This window comes from Coregonus lavaretus (genome assembly GCF_964263955.1).
Source record: "Coregonus lavaretus genome assembly, chromosome: 24".
NCBI classification, from domain to species: domain Eukaryota; kingdom Metazoa; phylum Chordata; class Actinopteri; order Salmoniformes; family Salmonidae; genus Coregonus; species Coregonus lavaretus.
The window spans coordinates 6,801,079-6,820,571 of NC_140011.1; the positions used below are offsets into that span (position 1 = coordinate 6,801,079).

A 19,493-nucleotide genomic window follows, 5' to 3' on the forward strand; every position below is an offset into this window, starting at 1 on the left:
AATGACGTGCAACCAAAATCATCCCACCTACACCTCCTACGACTCTGCATGCAATGACATGGGCTTGTAGTCCTTGGAGTCCCGCCGCACCCACCTCTGCAGATTCTTTGCCCAGAAGCTTGCAAAATCCCAGGATTACAACAAATGGCAGCCTCAGACGAGAGGCCATGTCAGTGGCAGATCTACCCAATCCAGTCACAAACTGAACCTTCCCCCTACTCGGACTGACAGATACTACAACAATTTACATAAGTATTATGAGACTCATAATTGAGCTCAGGTGCATCCTGTTTCTATTGATCATCCTTGAGATGTTTCTACAACTTGGTTGGAGTCCATCTGTGGTAAATTCAATTGATTTGGAAAGGCACACACCTGTCTATATAATGTCCCACAGTTAACAGTGCATGTCAGAGCAAAAACCAAGCCATGAGGTCAAATTAATTGTTCGTAGAGCTCCGAGACAGGATTGTGTCGAGACACAGATTTGGGGAAGGGTACCAAAAAATGTCTGCAGCATTGAAGGTCACCATGAACACATAACACTCTGGATAAGAGCGTCTGCTAAATGACTCAAATTTAAAAATGTAGATTTTGTTTCTTCTTTTACCCCCTTTTTCTCCCCAATTGTTAGTTACAGTCTTGTCCCATCGCTGCAACTCCCGTACGCTCGGGAAAGGCGAAGGTCGAGAGCCATGCGTCCTCCGAAACACGACCCTGCCAAGCCGCACTGCTTCTTGACACACTGCTCGCTTAACCCGGAAGCCAGCCGCACCAATTGTTTGCATGCACCCGGCCCGCCACAGTAGTCGTTAGAGCGCCCGGCCAAACCCTCCCCTAACCCGGACGACGCTGGGCCAATTGTGTGCCGCCTCATGGGTCTCTCGGTCGCGGCCGGCTGCGACACAGCCCGGGATCGTACCCAGATCTGTAGTGACGGCTTAGACCGCTGCGCCACTCGGGAGGCCCCGTGTGTAGATTGATGAGGGAAAAAAACAACTGAATCCATTTTAGAATAAGGCTGTAACGTAACAACATGTAGAAAAAGTCAAGAGGTCTGAATACTTTCCAAATGCAATGTATATTTCATATTTTTTATAGCATTTTATTTACTTACTTATGTAGACCTACAGTATAGTATGTATGCTGCAATTCAGCTTTTAGCTGCAAATGTATACAATTCCAAATAAACCTTGAATATATATAATGACAAACAACACATAACACTGTCAAACAAGAGACTTTAGAATGACATACAGTCATAACGTTGACATAAGCTGTTGTAAGAGTGACATTAGCACCTGAAGGTTCCTCTCTCCACGTCCTGTCCGCTGAGACGTATGTGTGTTCCTTCCTTGAGAAGCGAGCCAAAGGCCATGTACTCTCCTAGAGCCCAGTCACACACACGCTGGCCCACCATCGCTGCACGACCCTTTAGTATACGACTCAGACCTGACACACACACAGATATGAGGATATGTGAGCATGTACATAGGTTACGCTGTACTTGTCTTCCAGAGGTATTGTGTGTGTCCACACGTCTGTGTGTGTTTGTGTGTGTGTGGGGGTTTGTGCGCGCACTTGTGTGTTTGAGTGGATGTGCGTGGTTGTCTACCTCCGTGTATAGTGAAGTCTTCCACAGGGACAGATGAAGCGATGTGTCCTATGTGTCCCAGCTCTTCCTCAGTCAGGCCTGTAGACGGACTGGTCATACTCTTAGGCTGGCCATCCACGTTGAAGAAACCTACACACACACACACAAACACACACACATATTGATAAAAGATACACACTTTTAGTGTATGCTTACACATAGAGAATAAAACACACACACACATATCCACCTACAATATATTGTAAAACTTAGGTTTACACACACACACACACACACACACACACACACTGACCGGGCCAGGGTGAGTCTAGCCAGTGTTTGATGTGTAAAATCTTCTCGTCTTTGGAGCGAGCATAAGCCTCCTCACAGATCTTGTCATACTTGGCTATCTCTTCCTACAGAGGGGAGAGGGTTAATATCCATTTCATGTTAAATTAAGTAATCCTCAACGACAACACCTTGCTACCTCATATCAATCAGCGGGTGCGTTCTATATAAGGACAGTCTTTTATATAAAGACAGAGGACAAAATACGATATCAAAGTACAGGTTTGTAAGGACTGTTTATGGTACATGATTTATATGGGCAGTCTATGGTGTATAGTATACACTGAGTGTACAAAATATTAAGAACACCTGCTCTTTCCATTACATAGACTGACCAGGTGAATCCAGGTGAAAGCTATGATCCCTTATTGATGTCACTTGTTAAATCCACTTCAATCAGTATAGATTAAGGGAAGGAGACAGGTTAAAGAAGGATTTTTAAGCCTTTAGACAATTGAGACATGGATTGTGTATGTGTGTCATTCAGAAGGTGAATGGGCAAGACAAAATATTTAAGTGCCTTTGAATGCGGTATGGTAGTAGGTGCCAGGGGCACCGGTTTGTGTCAGGAACTGCAACGCTGCTGGGTTTTTCACTCTCAACAGTTTTCCGTGTGTATCAAGAATGGTCCTCCACCCAAAGGACATCCAGCCAACTTCACACAACTGTGGGAAGCATTGGAGTCAACATGGACCAGCATCCCTGTGGAACGCTTTCAACACCTTGCAGAGTCCATGCCCCGACGAATTGAGGCTGTTCTGAGGGCAAAAGGGGGGGTGCAACTCAATATTAGGAAGGTGTTCCTAATGTTTGGTATACTCAGTGTATATGGCAATATATGTTACCTCGTACTCCTGTCTGGTGACAGCTCCCTCTGCTATGAGCTTCTCAGCGTATTTCTTTAGGACTCCTTTCTGCTTCTTGATCTGCTTGTACATCAGCGGCTGGGTGAACATGGGTTCGTCCATCTCATTGTGGCCATTACGCCTGTAACACACCTGTAACACACACACACACACATACACACACACACACACACACACACACACACACACACACATTAGAGGTTGTCGGCTCGTTCATGGTTATGGCATGTTACCTGCATGGGCTACATATATGGGTCTTTCTATAAACTAGGGTACCAGTGTGCATCTCTAGTAGTGTACAACTGTTTGGAGCTGTTACAATTGTATTCATGGATGCCCCCCCCCCCCCCCCCTTCAATTCGCAAGAGGCTGAATGTATCTCATCGGAGAAAGCATCCAAATGAAAGAAACAGCGCCCCCTCTGTCTCAGGATGTGTTGCCCATCTATCTGATGCTGTCTGGTCAAAAAGAGTATTACACTGTTATCGCCCGTAGCATTAAATGCACGGGAAGCCAGCGAGCATTTGTTTGATGTGCGTTTGATGTCTAGCTGTTTAGTTACATGGGGACATTATCGCACAACATCAGCTGATTCAGGAAAGGATTTTCTGAATGACAGTCAAGTGATAAAGAGCACGCGATTTAACAACAGCCAAAGTGCAGGAATTAATGTTGATCTCGAGGATTGATTGACAGAACATTTCGGTGTCTGTTGTTACGGTGGTAAAGATAAATAGCCCACTTCGTGGAGAACATTAAATCAAGATTCCTAAGGTAAGATTACAGTCTGTGTACGTTTTGATCGTTTGTTTTCCGAGTTAAAACGGAGCAAGCGGCAACGTTAAAACGGCTTGTTTATTCGTTTTTGAATAGAAACAGAAAAATATGAAAATTGCTTGTTCTTTTCATTTTTGCATATAAAACCAAAAAACTATTTGATATTTCGATGTTCAAATGTGGCTGGGGTTAAATGTGGAATGCCTGGTCAAGTGCACAGCCAAAACATCCTGTCCTTTCAAAGTACGAGGTCACTCTTCAAACTCCATTCTATGAATCTATGATCTATTAATTAATTGATTAATAGCTGCCCATACCATGCCACAGTGCCAAGATAAAGACGATTTCTACATTTCTGCATAGAATGTTGTGTGTATTGACTTATTAATGAACTGCTGTTACTGTAAATAGTTAGCTGACTGATATATCCTAGCTACCTAGCTAATCATTGGTAATCTTATTAAATGATGCTATACAGCCAAAACAACAGTATCTATTGCTAGACTAGAGATATGCCCTAGATATATAGTTAGTCAGTGGTTGCACATCTAACTAGCTGGAATGAAGGAAGGGTTTGAATAGCAGACATGTAAATATATCCTGTTTACAGCAGGTCTCCAATTACCCAGACCTGTCTGATCAGCCTGATAGGGTCCCGTGAGTGTGTCCAGATTACACCTGTGAAAATCTCTGTGTGTGTGTATAGCAATGGAATTAAACATCCAACCAATGCCTCAAGTGTTGTGCTCTAGGTCCACCACACACCCAAAGTGTTGTGGGGTCCTGTCCAGAAACAACCCCTAGCCCCTACCCCTAGACACTTGTGGAGATCTGAGAGAATTGGACAGGTGTAAGCAATACCACCAAAATTCCACCAAGCCTATCAGAGGTTAAGGTGGAGTTCTCACCATGTTACCACCCATCAGTCCCTCTCAGATCTCCACAAGTGTCTAGACTCTGGGCAGTAGGGGATGCGGGTTGTTCCTGGACAGGCCATGGGTATTATGGTAGCTCAGTCAGTCAGTCAGTCAGTCTGGCACTGTCAAAAAATGTTAATAGCTGTCAAATACTTGCTTCCTCCGTCTTTGGGAGAATTTCTATTGCATTTCCTTGATTTGTTATATGAGAAGGTCAGAGGTCCCTTCCCTGTCACCTTCTTATTCAATGGGTTTTAAGAAGGAGGCAAGGGGAGAGGACGTGAGGAATGAAGGAAATGCAATTGAGATTCTCCCCTTGTTTCCTCCATTCCTCACCTCCCTCTCAAAGCACATTGTGGGAGAGTAGGGAAGGTTCCTCCTCTTGGGCTCCAATGCACTTTCAAGGAGGTGCAAGGATAGGAGGAAACAAGGACAGAGGAAGCAAGAATGTGATGTCTAGTTTTCACACACACAGACGCACACACACACACACACACACACACACACACCCACCCACACACACACACACACTACTTGAAGAGTTTACTGATTATAATGATTTCATTATTGGTTATTATTATTGTCAATTATGACAGAGGCCATTGTATTATGTTATTGTACTAAATTATTATATAAACTATTAAGAAATACAGAAATGCTTTTGTTTATCTTTTTCATTCTGCTGGAAGGTTTAGCATGGCTATAAATGATAGAGAAGTTGACTACAGCACAAACAGACCTGGCTACTAGGCATGACAAAGAAACATGCAGTATCCATGCAGTATCCATGTTTCATGTGACATTTTGAATGACATGTAGATGTTTTGTTGTTGCTAGGAGTTATGGTCTCATTGTGTCTATCTAGACTCTTATTCCTGTTAGTACCCATGTGAAGATGCAAGAAAATCTTTTTTAAATGTATATCAAACCATTTATTTGTTTTGACCCTGATGTCACACATTGGTCCCTTTATTTATAGAGAGACCCATATACATATGCTGACTGTTCGGTAAGTCACTAAAGGTGGCTGCTTAATAGCCCTATTATAATGATCATCTCATTATGACCATTACAAATACCTGATCAGGAAACACACACACACACGTTTCTTATTGGACAGGTAGTCCGTTTCAGTCCGTTCTCCTCCGTTTCATGCCTAATGAACACCACCCTGGTCAGGAAACACACACTCACCAGGTCGACGACCACGTCCTTGTGAAAGGTGGCCCTCCACTCGGCGGCGACATTACACACGTACATGACAGCCTCGGGGTCGTCAGCGTTGACATGGAAGATGGGGGCGTTGACCACTTTGGCCACGTCTGTAGGGTAAGAGGATGATCTCGCCACCCTGGGGTCGGTGGTGAAACCAATCTACAGGGAGGGAGAGAGAAAAGAGGGAAGCTAAATTAAGGGAAGGGTGTGTGTGTGTGTGTGTGTGTGTGTGTGTGTGTGTGTGTGTGTGTGTGCGTGTGTGTGTGCGTGCATGTGTGTGTGCGTGCATGTGTTACCTGGTTGTTGACCACCACATGGATAGTGCCATGTGTGGTGTAGGAGGGCAGGTCAGAGAGGTGGAAGGTCTCATAGACAACCCCCTGGCCTGCAAAAGCTGCATCACCATGGAGTAGGATGGACATTACCTGGAAATACACACAAACAGAAATATAAATACACACACACACACACAAAAACATACATATACATACACAGTCTGTCTGCCTGTGAGTGTGTGTACTTACCCTGTTGCCTTCTGTGTCCCCGCAGTAGAACTGCTCAGCTTTGGTCTTGCCCTGCACCACGGGGTCCACAGCCTCCAGGTGGGAGGGGTTAGCCATGAGTGACAGTGTGATGTTCCTATCAGTGACCCGGTTGATCCTCCGGTGCCACATCCCCAAGTGGTACTTCACATCTCCAGAACCCTGAGGGGGGGAGAGAGAGAGGAGGGGGAGAAAACAAGGGCAAATTAATTGCATGAGTACAACTTCTTCATTTTCTTTAGGTTCTGATATGGAATACTTTTTCCATGTTAATCACTTTCCATATTGTATTACCAGGGTCGTGATCTTTAGGGCACACAACGGACAGCATTTTAAAATATTTTGCAACAGAATACGAAAATCAGTGTTTCTTATTGGACAAGTCCAGGTAGTCCCTCCCTGCTTCAGTTATTTATTTCCCCTTCTGGTAGTTAATGAACAGGACCATGCTCTCTGCTAGTTGTAGGATGTACCTCATCAGCAGCCTCGAGCTTGGAGTCAAACTGACAGAAGATCTGATCCAGCTCCTTACGGATCACATTGGCCAACACATTCAATCTCCCCCTGGAGACAGAAAGAGAAAGAGAGAGAGAGAAGGGTGGAGAGAGGGAGAACAACTTTCAGCTACCCTATGCATGGGTCAGCTTGTGATTGGTGTGTATGTGGTAACAGTACCTGTGGGGCGGCCTATGATTGGTGTTTCGATGGACCCGCTGCCTGTGGGGCAGCCTGTGATTGGTGTTTCTGTGGTAACAGTACCTGTGGGGCATGCCCATGATGATGCTCTCCACTCCGTTCATGCTGGACTTGTCGATGATGGTCTTCAGGGCTGGGATGAGAGACTCACAACCCTCAAGGCCAAAACGCTTCTCTGATGACCATTTCCTCTGCAGGAATTCCTCGAACCTTGCCAACAGGAAACAGGAAGTTAAACAGGAGGTTTAACATATGTCGCCCAGTCCAGAAATCACCCCTATTCCCAATTCCAAATCGCCCTTTCGCTCTATGCATTTGTGGAGATGTGAGAGGATTTGATAGGTGTACGTGTTACAGAACCGATTAGACAACCTTCTGTTACACTATACTCACTTTGTCTAGGGGACCTAGGCTTGCCTAATTGTTCTGTGACCTGACTAGGTGTGTGCTTTAACGTGAAAGTAGGAGTGTCCGGACCGTGTTGTATGTACATGTACCCAGGAGACAGCAATCTTACCATGTTCAGGGCCAGCTCCGTCTTGACCTCTTGGTTGGCCAGTTCAAGCAGGTTATTCATATGTTCAAAATAAATATGTACAAAAACCAACCTACAAAAAGGCATGCCCAACTAAAGAGGTTAACTAACACAAAGAAACAAACAGAGGCCGTCTGAGAGGCTTCGGGCCTCCTCTCTCTCCCGCACTGACAAACCACCTGATTGCCAACACTTGAGTAATTATCAAGGCTTTCGTGAACTAACACTCACACTTGACCTTTCCCCCCCTTACTAGCTCTGACTTTGCTGATAGCTACTTTATTGAGGATAAATGTACTTACTGTGACAGTGATATGTGGTTGTCCCACCTAGCTGTCTTAAGATGAATGCACTAACTGTAAGTCGCTCTGGATAAGTGCGTCTGCTAAATGACTAAAATGTCAAATGTAAGGCTTCCTGGCAGAGCACATCATCTAAACCGGTTGCTGCTGCCCCCTGTCAATGAGGTGTTGAAGTGTAGTATGTTGTCCATCTATGTGCCTCACACTAAACATATCATAACATAAGCAATATGGTAATAGCAATATGCTTATGCAATAAACTGGGGGAGCATTCAACAGCGTAGAGGAATTCCTTTTCTTCTATGTGACATTTTTTGTAACCTGCACAATTGGTAAATATGCACACACTTGTTTTTTTAATGTGAAATCGGTGTACAGACAGACCTGGTGGATCGAACCATTCTGGCTAGAAGGGTCCTCTTCTCCTCCAGGGTGAACTGCATGATGCCTGGCCTCTCAAACTTCTGTCTGATCCACTGGCACTGCTCCAGGTCATTAATGAACATGAACTCTACTCCGATAGACTGACAGTACGCCATCTACAGGAGAGGAGAGGTCAGTGTGTGTGCGCGTGTGTGTGTGCATGTGTGTGTTGAGTTTTTTGTAAGCAGTGAGTGTGTGCAATGCGGCGGATCTACCTCGAGGCGCTGTATGATCTCTCGGAGGGGCAGAGCGCTCTCGCTGCCACCTATAAAAGTGGTGGTGGGGAGCCGGAAAACCTTGTCCAGGTCGGACTCATCCAGACCATAGAACTCTGCCATCGTTACCATGGAGACGAACGGACCGGGGGGGTAAAGAAACATAATAGACAAATGGAGAGAGGAAGAGGTGATCAGAGAGTTAGAGAAAGAGAGAGAGAGAGATGGAGAAAAGCAGAAAGAGAGGGAATTAGTGGGAGAGAGAGGGGGGCATAGAGAAGGAAGGCTAATTTAAACATCAAAACGACATGATATCTAGAGAAACCCACTCTATATTTGAATACCTAAGTTATACAGACATCCAAAAAAGCACAACATTGATTGATTAGTTTGATGGCCACAAGCAGGGTTATTGCATTACACGAGATAGACGGGAGGGACAAAGCACATGAGAGAGAAAGAGGTAGAGCGAGAGAAAGAGAAAGAGAAACAGAGCAAGAGGTGATGGTGATGGTGAAATAACAATGTCAGCAGTAAGCTGAAGAGGGGTGGTGGGGAGGGATGGAGGGGTGACAAAAACAATGTCAGTCTACTCATTCTAGAATACTTGATTCTAGAAATTATATTCTACAGTGGTATGGCAACAGGAGAGAGGGTTGAATTATTTTCTGGAATGTAGGGGTAAGTGATGATGCATATACAAAATGGTAGCAGGCAGTGCGTGAACGTGAAAGGCTGTCACAGAGTCAGCAGAGTCCCAGCAGCTTTATATTACAGTGCCTTCAGAAGGTACTCACACCCCTTTACTTTTTCCACATTTTGTTGTGTTACAGCCTGAATTTAAAATAGATTGCAATTTTGTGTCACTGGCCTACACACATAATGTCAAAGTGGAATTATGTTTTAAAAAATGTACAAATTGTGACTCGTTTCAGGAAACTAGGCGTATGCCGCACATCACTACTTCACATAAGAGGCATTTGAATGTAAACATTTATTTTTTATCAAAATGCATTTTTTGGCAAGAATGCCTTCTGGAACATGTGAACTTTCATGTGCCCTAATAACAAACTTGTATGCCATCTGTAAATACGAATACAACTGTTAAATTACGAGCCTAGTTAGTTTAGCCACGGAAAAAGACAGGAACCTTCCCGCTAGCCATGATTGGCTAAGATAATGGATGGGCTGGACATGCCGAGAGATGGGTTCGGATTGGTCTGCCATGTAGCACGCTTCTGTCTATAACATGAGCTGCTCAGTATGTGTAGGTAATCCTTTCTAAAGCTGCTTTTTTAAAGGATATCACGAAGAATTGCAAAAGTGTTGCTAATGCTCTCCACTTTCTGGAGGACCAAGTTTTGAAATCAGTGGAATGTCCGGTGGAAGCAGAGTATGATAGCTAAGGAGATGGAGAACATTCTGGCGTTTGATTGCAAATATGCGGAAGGAATCACACAGAAGAAGGCTGTTGTATAAAACACCTGTCTCCGGATTACATCTTCAAATTAAGGGCAACCATGGCATCCGTGACAGAGAGGGAGAAGTGTTAATCCATGTATACGGGAAATAGAGTCTAGCTAGCTACATTTTCGGATATTATACATTTCTAATTTTGTCAGAAAGTCGTTTTCATTGCAAGTTAAAGCGTACTGTTAGCTAGCTAGCTAACGTTAGCTGGCTGGCTTGCTAGCTAATTTTACGTGTATGATCTGTGTAGCAATATTATTCGTATCTCAGACCCATTTGCATTGCTAGTTATAGTCTAATGTTAGCTAGCTAGCTAAGATTGAACCTAGTTGGTTAGCTTTAGCTACCTGCAGATTCGTGCAGGGTAGTAACGTTATCAGTTGGGATTATGGTTCATTGTTTAGCTGGCTAGCTACATGTCTAACCAAAAGACTCATAACCATTTCACTGTAGTATTTACACCTTCTGTATCCTGTGCATGTGACAAATAAACTTAGATTTTATTTGATATAGTGTGTGTTTACCAGAGACAGTAATGTGAAGAACAATATGACCTGCACCAAAGTCAAATTAGGATACAGTGGGGAAAAAAAGTATTTAGTCAGCTACCAATTGTGCAAGTTCTCCCACTTAAAAAGATGAGAGAGGCCTGTAATTTTCATCATAGGTACACGTCAACTATGACAGACCAATTGAGGAAAGAAAATCCAGAAAATCACATTGTAGGATTTTTAATGAATTTATTTGCAAATTATGAAGGAAAATAAGTATTTGGTCACCTACAAACAAGCAAGATTTCTGGCTCTCACAGACCTGTAACTTCTTATTTAAGAGGCTCCTCTGTCCTCCACTTGTTACCTGTATTAATGGCACCTGTTTGAACTTGTTATCAGTATAAAAGACACCTGTCCACAACCTCAAACAGTCACACTCCAAGCTCCACTATGGCCAAGACCAAAGAGCTGTCAAAGGACACCAGAAACAAAATTGTAGACCTGCTCCAGGCTGGGAAGACTGAATCTGCAATAGGTAAGCAGCTTGGTTTGAAGAAATCAACTGTGGGAGCAATTAATAGGAAATGGAAGACATACAAGACCACTGATAATCTCCCTCGATCTGGGGCTCCACGCAAGATCTCACCCCGTGGGGTCAAAATGATCACAAGAAAGGTGAGCAAAAATCCCAGAACCACACGGGGGGACCTAGTGAATGACCTGCAAAGAGCTGGGACCAAAGTAACAAAGCCTACCATCAGTAACACACTACGCTGCCAGGGACTCAAATCCTGCAGTGCCAGACGTGTCCCCCTGCTTAAGCCAGTACATGTCCAGGCCCGTCTGAAGTTTGCTAGAGTGCATTTGGATGATCCAGAAGAGGATTGGGAGAATGTCATATGGTCAGATGAAACCAAAATAGAACTTTTTGGTAAAAACTCAACTCGTCGTGTTTGGAGGACAAAGAAGGCTGAGTTGCATCCAAAGAACACCATACCTACTGTGAAGCATGGGGGTGGAAACATCATGCTTTGGGGCTGTTTTTCTGCAAAGGGACCAGGACGACTGATCCGTGTAAAGGAAAGAATGAATGGGGCCATGTATCGTGAGATTTTGAGTGAAAACCTCCTTCCATCAGCAAGGGCATTGAAGATGAAACATGGCTGGGTCTTTCAGCATGACAATGATCCCAAACACACCGCCCGGGCAACGAAGGAGTGGCTTCGTAAGAAGCATTTGAAGGTCCTGGAGTGGCCTAGCCAGTCTCCAGATCTCAACCCCATAGAAAATCTTTGGAGGGAGTTGAAAGTCTGTGTTGCCCAGCGACAGCCCCAAAACATCACTGCTCTAGAGGAGATCTGCATGGAGGAATGGGCCAAAATACCAGCAACAGTGTGTGAAAACCTTGTGAAGACTTACAGAAAACGTTTGACCTGTGTCATTGCCAACAAAGGGTATATAACAAAGTATTGAGAAACTTTTGTTATTGACCAAATACTTATTTTCCACCATAATTTGGAAATAAATTCATAAAAAATCCTACAATGTGATATTCTGGAATTTTTTTCTCATTTTGTCTGTCATAGTTGACGTGTACCTATGATGAAAATTACAGGCCTCTCTCATCTTTTTAAGTGCGAGAACTTGCACAATTGCTGGCTGACTAAATACTTTTTTTCCCCACTGTATAATGTTAGGCCAAAGAGACAGTGTCCAAGTTCTAAAATTCTCCAGTAGAATGCCCTGCTTTTATTTCATCACACTCACAATCATAAGCTATTTTCTGTAATTAGCTCGCCATTAACTTGTAAGTAATGATCTTGTTGTGAGTTTATTTTCCTGTAATAATGAATACAATGAATATGTTGTCAGCTATATGATATGCTCATTATTTGAACTGGCTAACCAGCTAACTTAACGTTAACTTAGTCTTGAAATCTTTGGTTGTTTAGCACACTACCATCGTACTCACTCTGTTTTGCACATGGCGTCACATGTGAATCCTTAAAGAGATGGGTGGGGCTAAGGCTTAAGAGGGTGTGAATGATGCTGAATGGGTGTAGACAAAGAAGAGCTCTCCATTAGGTATACCAAAACATTCAAGGGCCATTTTCTCAAAAGTGGGGTTACAAGTTTATCAATTTTCAAAGCAGAATTACTTTCCCATTGTTCCTCAACTGTAGTGTATGATATACCATGTTCTAGCTCTGAGTCTCTACTTTTATCCAATGTAAAAAACACAATTTCAAATTTTGCTACATAAGATCAAATCGAGCCGGTTGGTCACAATTATTTAAAAATTGAATGAATGTCTTGAGTCAATAAGTATTCAACCCCTTTGTTATGGCAAGCCTAAATAGGTTCAGGAGTAAAAATGTTCTTAACAAGTCACATAATAAGTTGCAGGACTCACTCTGTGTGCAGTAATAGTGTTTAACATGATTTTTGAATGACTACCGTGGTCCTCTGTAGCTCAGCTGGTAGAGCACGGCGATTGTAACGCCAAGGTAGTGTGTTCGATCCCCGGGACCACCCATACACAAAAAAAAATGTATGCACACATGACTGTAAGTCGCTTTGGATAAAAGCGTTTGCTAAATGGCTTATTATTATTATTATTATCTCTGTACCCCACACATACAATTATCTGTAAGGTCCCTCAGTCGATCAATGAATTTCAAACACAGATTCAACCACAGACCAGGGTGGTTTTCCAATGCCTCGCAAAGAAGGGCACCTCTATTGGTAGATGGGTAGAAAGAAAAAAAGCAGACATTGAATATCCCTTTGAGCATGGTGAAGTTATTAATTACACTTTGGATGGTGTATCAATACATCCAGTCACTACATACAGCGTTTCCCAAACTTGGTCCAAGGGGTGCACGTTTAGTTTTTTGCCATAACACTACACAGCTGATGAAAATTATCAAAGCTTGATGATAAGTTGATTATTTGAATCAGCTGTGTAGTACTAGGGCAAAAACCAAAAATATGCACCCCTTGGGGTCACGAGGACCGAGTTTGAGAAACCCTGCACAAACCCAACGCCTGTATCTTTGTAGTGCAAAGTTTCCCAAACTCCAACTCAGTTGCCGGAGAGGAAGGAAACTGCTCAGGGTCACAAAAAATCACTAAGTACCACTCTCGGAGACAAATTCGCCTTTCAGCAGGTCAATAACCGAAAACACAAGGCCAAATATACACTGGAGTAGCTTACCAAGACGTCATTGAATGTCCCTGAGTGGCGTAGTTACAGTTTTGACTTAAATCAGCTGCGTAGCAATGATCAACAACTAACTTGACAGACCTTGAAGAATGTAAAAAAAAAATAATGTGCATATTTTGCACAATACAGGTGTGAAAGCTCTTAGAGACTTACCCAGAAAGACTTAGTGCTGTAATCGCTGCCAAAGGTGATTATAACATGTATTGACTCAGGGGGTTGAATACTTATGTATGTAATGAAGATATATTAGTGTTTTATTTTTTGTAATTTTCTTTACAAATGTTAGAATTTTTCTTTCACTTTAACATTACAGATAATTTTGTGTAGATCGTTGTCACGGATACAGCCGAGGCTGCCCCTCCTTCTTGCTCGGGCAGGCTTCGGCGTTCGTCGTCACCAGAGTACTAGCTGCCACCGATTGATGTTTCTGTGTCACACTAGTCCTGTCTTTATTATTCACACCTGTTACTCATTAGGCTTATTGGTTTCCCTATATTACGTCTGTTTTCCCTCCTGGGTTTGTGCGTGATTGTTCGTTGTTACGTTGTCTGTTGAGCTGTTGTTTTGCTCTTCCCTGCGTGGAGGGTTTGCTATGGTTTACTTTGTGTTTAGTAAAGCCATACTTTTCTCAGTTCTGTGTCCTGCGCCTGATTCAGTTTCACCACTTCACCCAGACGTTGACAATCATTGACAAAAAATTACAATTAAATCCATTTGAATCCCACCTTGTAACACAACAAAATGTGGAAAAAGTCAAGGGGTGTGAATACTTTCTGAAGGCACTGTACATGTGTTCTTTATTGAAAGTTTCCATTGCCATATGTTATGCTTGAGTGTGTAAAACCTAGGAGCATCGGTAGCATCAGTGCTACACTGATGACCTAAACAGCTGTTTCTGTTATGTTAAAGTAACTGTCCAGTGTTTACAGATTTCTATGAAAAATTAACTAGAATTAATTACAATATGATTGAAATAGTTTTCCTTCCAAACAATTGTAAGTATGTTAAAAAGCAGCATTTAGGTGTTTGAATGGTGTGGGCGTACCACGTACACCTAACAGCAGAATGGTGTAGGCATATACCCGTCATTAAAAATATTCATGCGAGTAGACCGTTGATTGGCCAGCTCAGCCAATGAGCCAACATGACATCATGTTCTATTAGGAAATAGCAAGTATTTTTGAAACAGTCTGTTTGAGATACAAGTTTGAGGTGTTTTTTATAAAATGTATTTTTATTATTTATGCTTTGGCCACAAATACGAGTATAGGACGAGTCAACAACATTATTTGGTTATGAGTTAACAGAATATGAACTTTTAGAAGATAGATTTTTACTGGACAGTTACTTTAACAGAAAGACTATAGGTCAAAGTCTATACTTTTAGCCAATACATTTATAATATGCTTTTTATTACAGAAGGAATCTTAGGTGTGTGTGTGATCTCCCTGTAGGTGTATGAGTAACAGTCCTGATATGGATGGAGTACATAAACCAACAGGGCAGCGTTCTCTAACACTATGAGACTGGGGGGAATCCAGCCAAGCAGATGAAGTCTTAATGAAATCTAATCAAGTTAAAGAGTTGAGGCAGCCGGAGAGACATGTCTACACAGGCCTCTCACTGACCCTGAGAACACACATTTCCATTTTAGTCATTTAGAAGACGCTCTTATCCAGAGTGACTTAAAGGAGCAATTAGGGTTAAGTGCCTTGCACAAGGGCACATCAAGAGATTTTTCACCTAGTTGGCTCGGAGATTGGAAGCAGCAACCTTTCGATTACTGGGCGAACGCTTTTAACCGCTAGGATACCTGCCACACACACACACACACACACACACACACACACACACACACACACACACACACACACAGACACAGACACACACACACACACACACACACACACACACACACACACACACACACACACACACACACACACACACACACACACACACACACACACACACACACACACACACACACACACACACACAACTCTACTTCTACAATAAACTGCCCACAGAGCAACCCAGAGATAAAAGAAGAGTTAGAACTAGGGAACTATCCTACCATCACTCATCAGTGGGACTAGGGAAACATCACCTGAATGCTACAGAGAAATCCTTAGGTCCAGTTCCAAACCAATACTGTGACCTGATCCCTAGACCCTTGCTTCTCCATCTGAGAGCGTAGTCTTAGGGGCATAGACAACAAATACGTAGAGACAGGGGCATGGTGTCGATTTGGAATCAGGCCGCAGCAGCAGCGGAGCTGTAGCAGAGCTAAAAAGGAAGTAGAGGATCCTGGGTATTGTAGTCTAGGGGCTGTGTCCATACCTTCAGCAGTGAGATCATACAGACGCTCTTTATACCCAGAGAGGTCTGGGGGACACAGAGAGAGACACACACATATGGGTTAGTGAAACGTACACACGAACAGGTTGGTGACGCACACATGCACACAAACACGCACACACATTCTGGTGCACACCCATAGATGTCTCTCAAACCCACACACAAACCCGGATATTGCTTCATATAGCCTAGCATTCCTCAAAGTTGTTGAGGGCCCTGTTGACATCAGCTAAAAGTGACAGCCAGTCAGTCAGCTAGTCAGACACACTACTGAAGCTCAACAATACTCATTTGAGACACACAGAACCAAAGGATAACCCTTTGAAGAACCCTTTTCGGTTCCAGGTAGAACCCTGTTGAGATCCATGTAGAACTCTTTACACAGAGGGTTCTACATGGAACCCAAAAGAGTTCTACCTGGAACCAAAAAGGGTTCTCCTATGGACAGCCGAAGAACCCCTTTGGAACCCTTTTTTCTAAGAGTGCAGAAGAGACCTCTTTGACCCCAACACCACTTAGCAATAGGCCAACTGTAAATTCCATGTCATCACAATTTGTTTAACTCTGTAATCCTTTCAGTGCACACACATGCATATGCACTCACACACACACTCACGCATGCATGCACACACACTCTCAGTGACCCTTTCACTGCCTTCCCTTTCGTTGGTTGTGTGAACGTCACAATAGTGTGCTGACAATGACGTGTTGTTCTATGTGAAGGCCTTGTAAGATAGCAGGCGGCACAATACAACCAGTCCACAACGTCATCATGACATTGTCAGAACTTTTAACCCCCAGTCCCCTATGCAGTTAACCCTACATGAGTTGCGGGGGTGGGGAAACACTTCTCTTATCTTATCTCTACACTTATCTCTGACAGATTCCATGATGACACCACAATGGGGGAATTCCACTGGAGAATTACGGCACAGAACACTGGGAATGATGACGTTCCTAAAAACGTTCTGTCCTCAAAGGGTTAAAGTGGCCACAAACCTCATCTTCTCTTATCTCTAGCACGTACAGAGAATACTGTGGAATACTAGTGTGTTATATGTACTGTCGGAGATCATTCCCTAGAGATTACCCAGGCAGGAGGAAGGGGTGATTAGATAACAGTATGCCTGGAGAGATGACTAGATCCCATGGTTTAACAGTACGACAATCTGACTCTGTGCCCTAAATGTGACTGAGAATGAATTAAACAAAATGGCGGGATGGTAATATTTACCCATGGCAAATGCAACACTAGCACAGACAAATATATAGTTTAGTATACTGCTAGAAGAAGCAGCATGTATGCTATAGTACACGCTAAGGAAATTGCATAGTTGGGTGACAGGCTGGTGACAGGTGGGTTAAACCATGTGGAGGGTGAGGATATGGGTGTGGGTTAGGGTTAGATATGTGGTGACAGACTATATTTAAGGCCTAAAACCCATCAGTCTCAATTACCCTTCCCCTCCTCTCCTCACCCAGTTTGTCATTGGAGGTGATGATGTCAGAGGGGGGAGGGCCTGGGTCGATGGCAGCCATGATGCCCAGAGGGTCCAGCTGTGCCACGTGGTGACCCCGAATCTACAGGGGGGCAGGGGGCGGGTTCGAGAGAAGGGAGGGAACAAATTAAAAGATACAAAATAAATGAAACAGCAAAAGAGAGCAGAGGGGAGGAAAGACAAATCAAAAAGAGGTGAAAGACAAAATAAATCAAGAAAGCAAGAGGGAGGGAAAAAGAGAAAAAGAGAACAAATAAACGAAGGGAGAACAGGAAGAAGAAAGAAAGACAATCAATCAGAAAGGTTAACAAACAAGCCGCTTAATCAGAGTTGGCACACACACGGCAGCGAGGCGAGGCAGGCGGGCACACGTTTCTCACCAACTTTCTTCAAGCCCACCATTACTGGGGCCTCATCAAAGTCTACCACACTGATGTCCAGAGGGTCCAGCTTGGCTATGTGGTGCCCCCGCACCTAGACACATACAGGGCAATGACACTCAGTGTGTGTGTGTGTGTGTGTGTGTGTGTGTGTGTTCAGAGGAACATCCTAGACACAGGTGTTACACTCAGTGTGTCAGTGTGTGTGTGTACAGTACCTGGTATGCCCGTACAAGCGACTGTACAGCCAGATGGTCCTCCACTAGCTTCTCCACGTTAGGTTGCACCCCGACCATCGCCTGGGCGTTGGCCAATCCCAGAGCAGCACCACCCAGAGGAGGAGGGCTCTGATAGGCTGCGCCTGGTGGCGCCCCCGCGTTGGCATTCCGGAAGAAAATATCCCACGACTGCAGAGTGAGAGAGGGAGAGAAAGAAATAGAAATAGAGAGAGAGAGAGAGAGAGAGAGAGAGAGAGAGAGAGAGAGAGAGAGAGAGAGAGAGAGAGAGAGAGAGAGAGAGAGAGAGAGAGAGACAAAGAGACAGAGAGAGAGAGACAGAGAGACAAAGAGACAGAGAGAGAGACAGAGAGAGAGAGAGAGACAGAGAGAGAGACAGAGAGAGAGGGAAGAAAGACAGAAGAACAGAAAGAGGGCTTGGTTAGAAAACCATCAATCCAGGTATGCCAGGTATTTACCAATAAATCACATGGTAAAATGGTAATTACATAGTAAAAACCTATGAATTACTTTTGCCTCTTTGGAATTCATTTAAAAACTAGCACCACTACGAGACACCATTTGGTACCAGATAGTTAGCAACTGCATTGCCTAATATTATCTATTGATCTTAGGTTGCCAAGCCACATTGAGCAACGTTAAAGAGCAACTGCCCCTAAAAAACGACTTCTCATTTAGAAAACAGCCTATGTGGCATTGATATGAGTCAGAAACATATATTCTACTGTCAAAATTGACTACAGTGTAAATAGGATACTTTTGGTCAGTCTCATCCAAAACAGGGTTTTGTAAGACTTGTGGTCGTGACCGCATCACAACATAAATGAAGGTTGGGTTTGTTTCAATCCTGCCCACATGCCCACAGCTGGCAGCACACAAGAAATCATCAATTTGGAAATCATCTTTGGATATCCATATTGGGCTAGTTAGGGACCTTAGGTAAATTACACAATATACATGGGACAATATGTTAACATTTCAATAGCTCCAAATTTCAATGAGTTAAAAACCTCAAACTAACTACAAATTGTTGAAATGCACTATCTGACTCCATTTTTGTTCGAAGGCTATAGGTCCAGAATCGTATCCAGTGGGTATAGCCAAGGTTGCGAGCATTGCGTCACCACTCGGAATACTAAGATGCACGTGCCTAGGTTTACCGTTATGCTATTATTAAGAGGCTAAGGAACTAAGTGCTAATATTTTTGCAATCAATGTCCTAGCATTAAATGGTTGAGTTAACCCTTAGCTCAGAGATGCACAGTTAGAGACCGAGCACATGTGCTATGTATATTGTGAATAACATTTACCATTGGACATTTCATCAAATAATAATTCAAGGAATATTACTCAGAAATGTGAGGACTACGGTTCGTATCCATTTATAAATAATCCGA

The 19,493-nt window shown here is 43.4% G+C and overlaps 1 protein-coding gene across 6 annotated transcripts in view; it reads right to left on the reverse strand.

The window, feature by feature from the left end:
* The window catches only part of LOC311099752 (2-oxoglutarate dehydrogenase complex component E1-like), a 43,430-nt gene that overhangs the window by 3,713 nt on the left and 20,224 nt on the right, over positions 1–19,493 (reverse strand). The window contains exons 3-16 of one of the 6 annotated variants that reach the window (XM_084140496.1): positions 18,079–18,267; positions 17,460–17,562; positions 15,964–16,008; positions 8,431–8,546; positions 8,177–8,331; positions 7,019–7,165; positions 6,733–6,823; positions 6,242–6,421; positions 6,014–6,142; positions 5,697–5,876; positions 2,788–2,940; positions 1,908–2,010; positions 1,616–1,744; positions 1,302–1,452 (exon numbers count right to left, since the gene is read on the reverse strand). In XM_084140496.1, coding sequence (XP_083996622.1) covers positions 1,302–1,452; positions 1,616–1,744; positions 1,908–2,010; positions 2,788–2,940; positions 5,697–5,876; positions 6,014–6,142; positions 6,242–6,421; positions 6,733–6,823; positions 7,019–7,165; positions 8,177–8,331; positions 8,431–8,546; positions 15,964–16,008; positions 17,460–17,562; positions 18,079–18,267 — 1,871 coding nt within the window. Of the gene's footprint in view, positions 1–1,301; positions 1,453–1,615; positions 1,745–1,907; positions 2,011–2,787; positions 2,941–5,696; positions 5,877–6,013; positions 6,422–6,732; positions 6,824–7,018; positions 7,166–8,176; positions 8,332–8,430; positions 8,547–15,963; positions 16,009–17,459; positions 17,563–17,860; positions 17,955–18,078; positions 18,268–19,493 lie in introns of those variants that run through there. The other 5 variants (XM_084140493.1, XM_084140494.1, XM_084140491.1 and 2 more) reach the window with 5 other exon arrangements.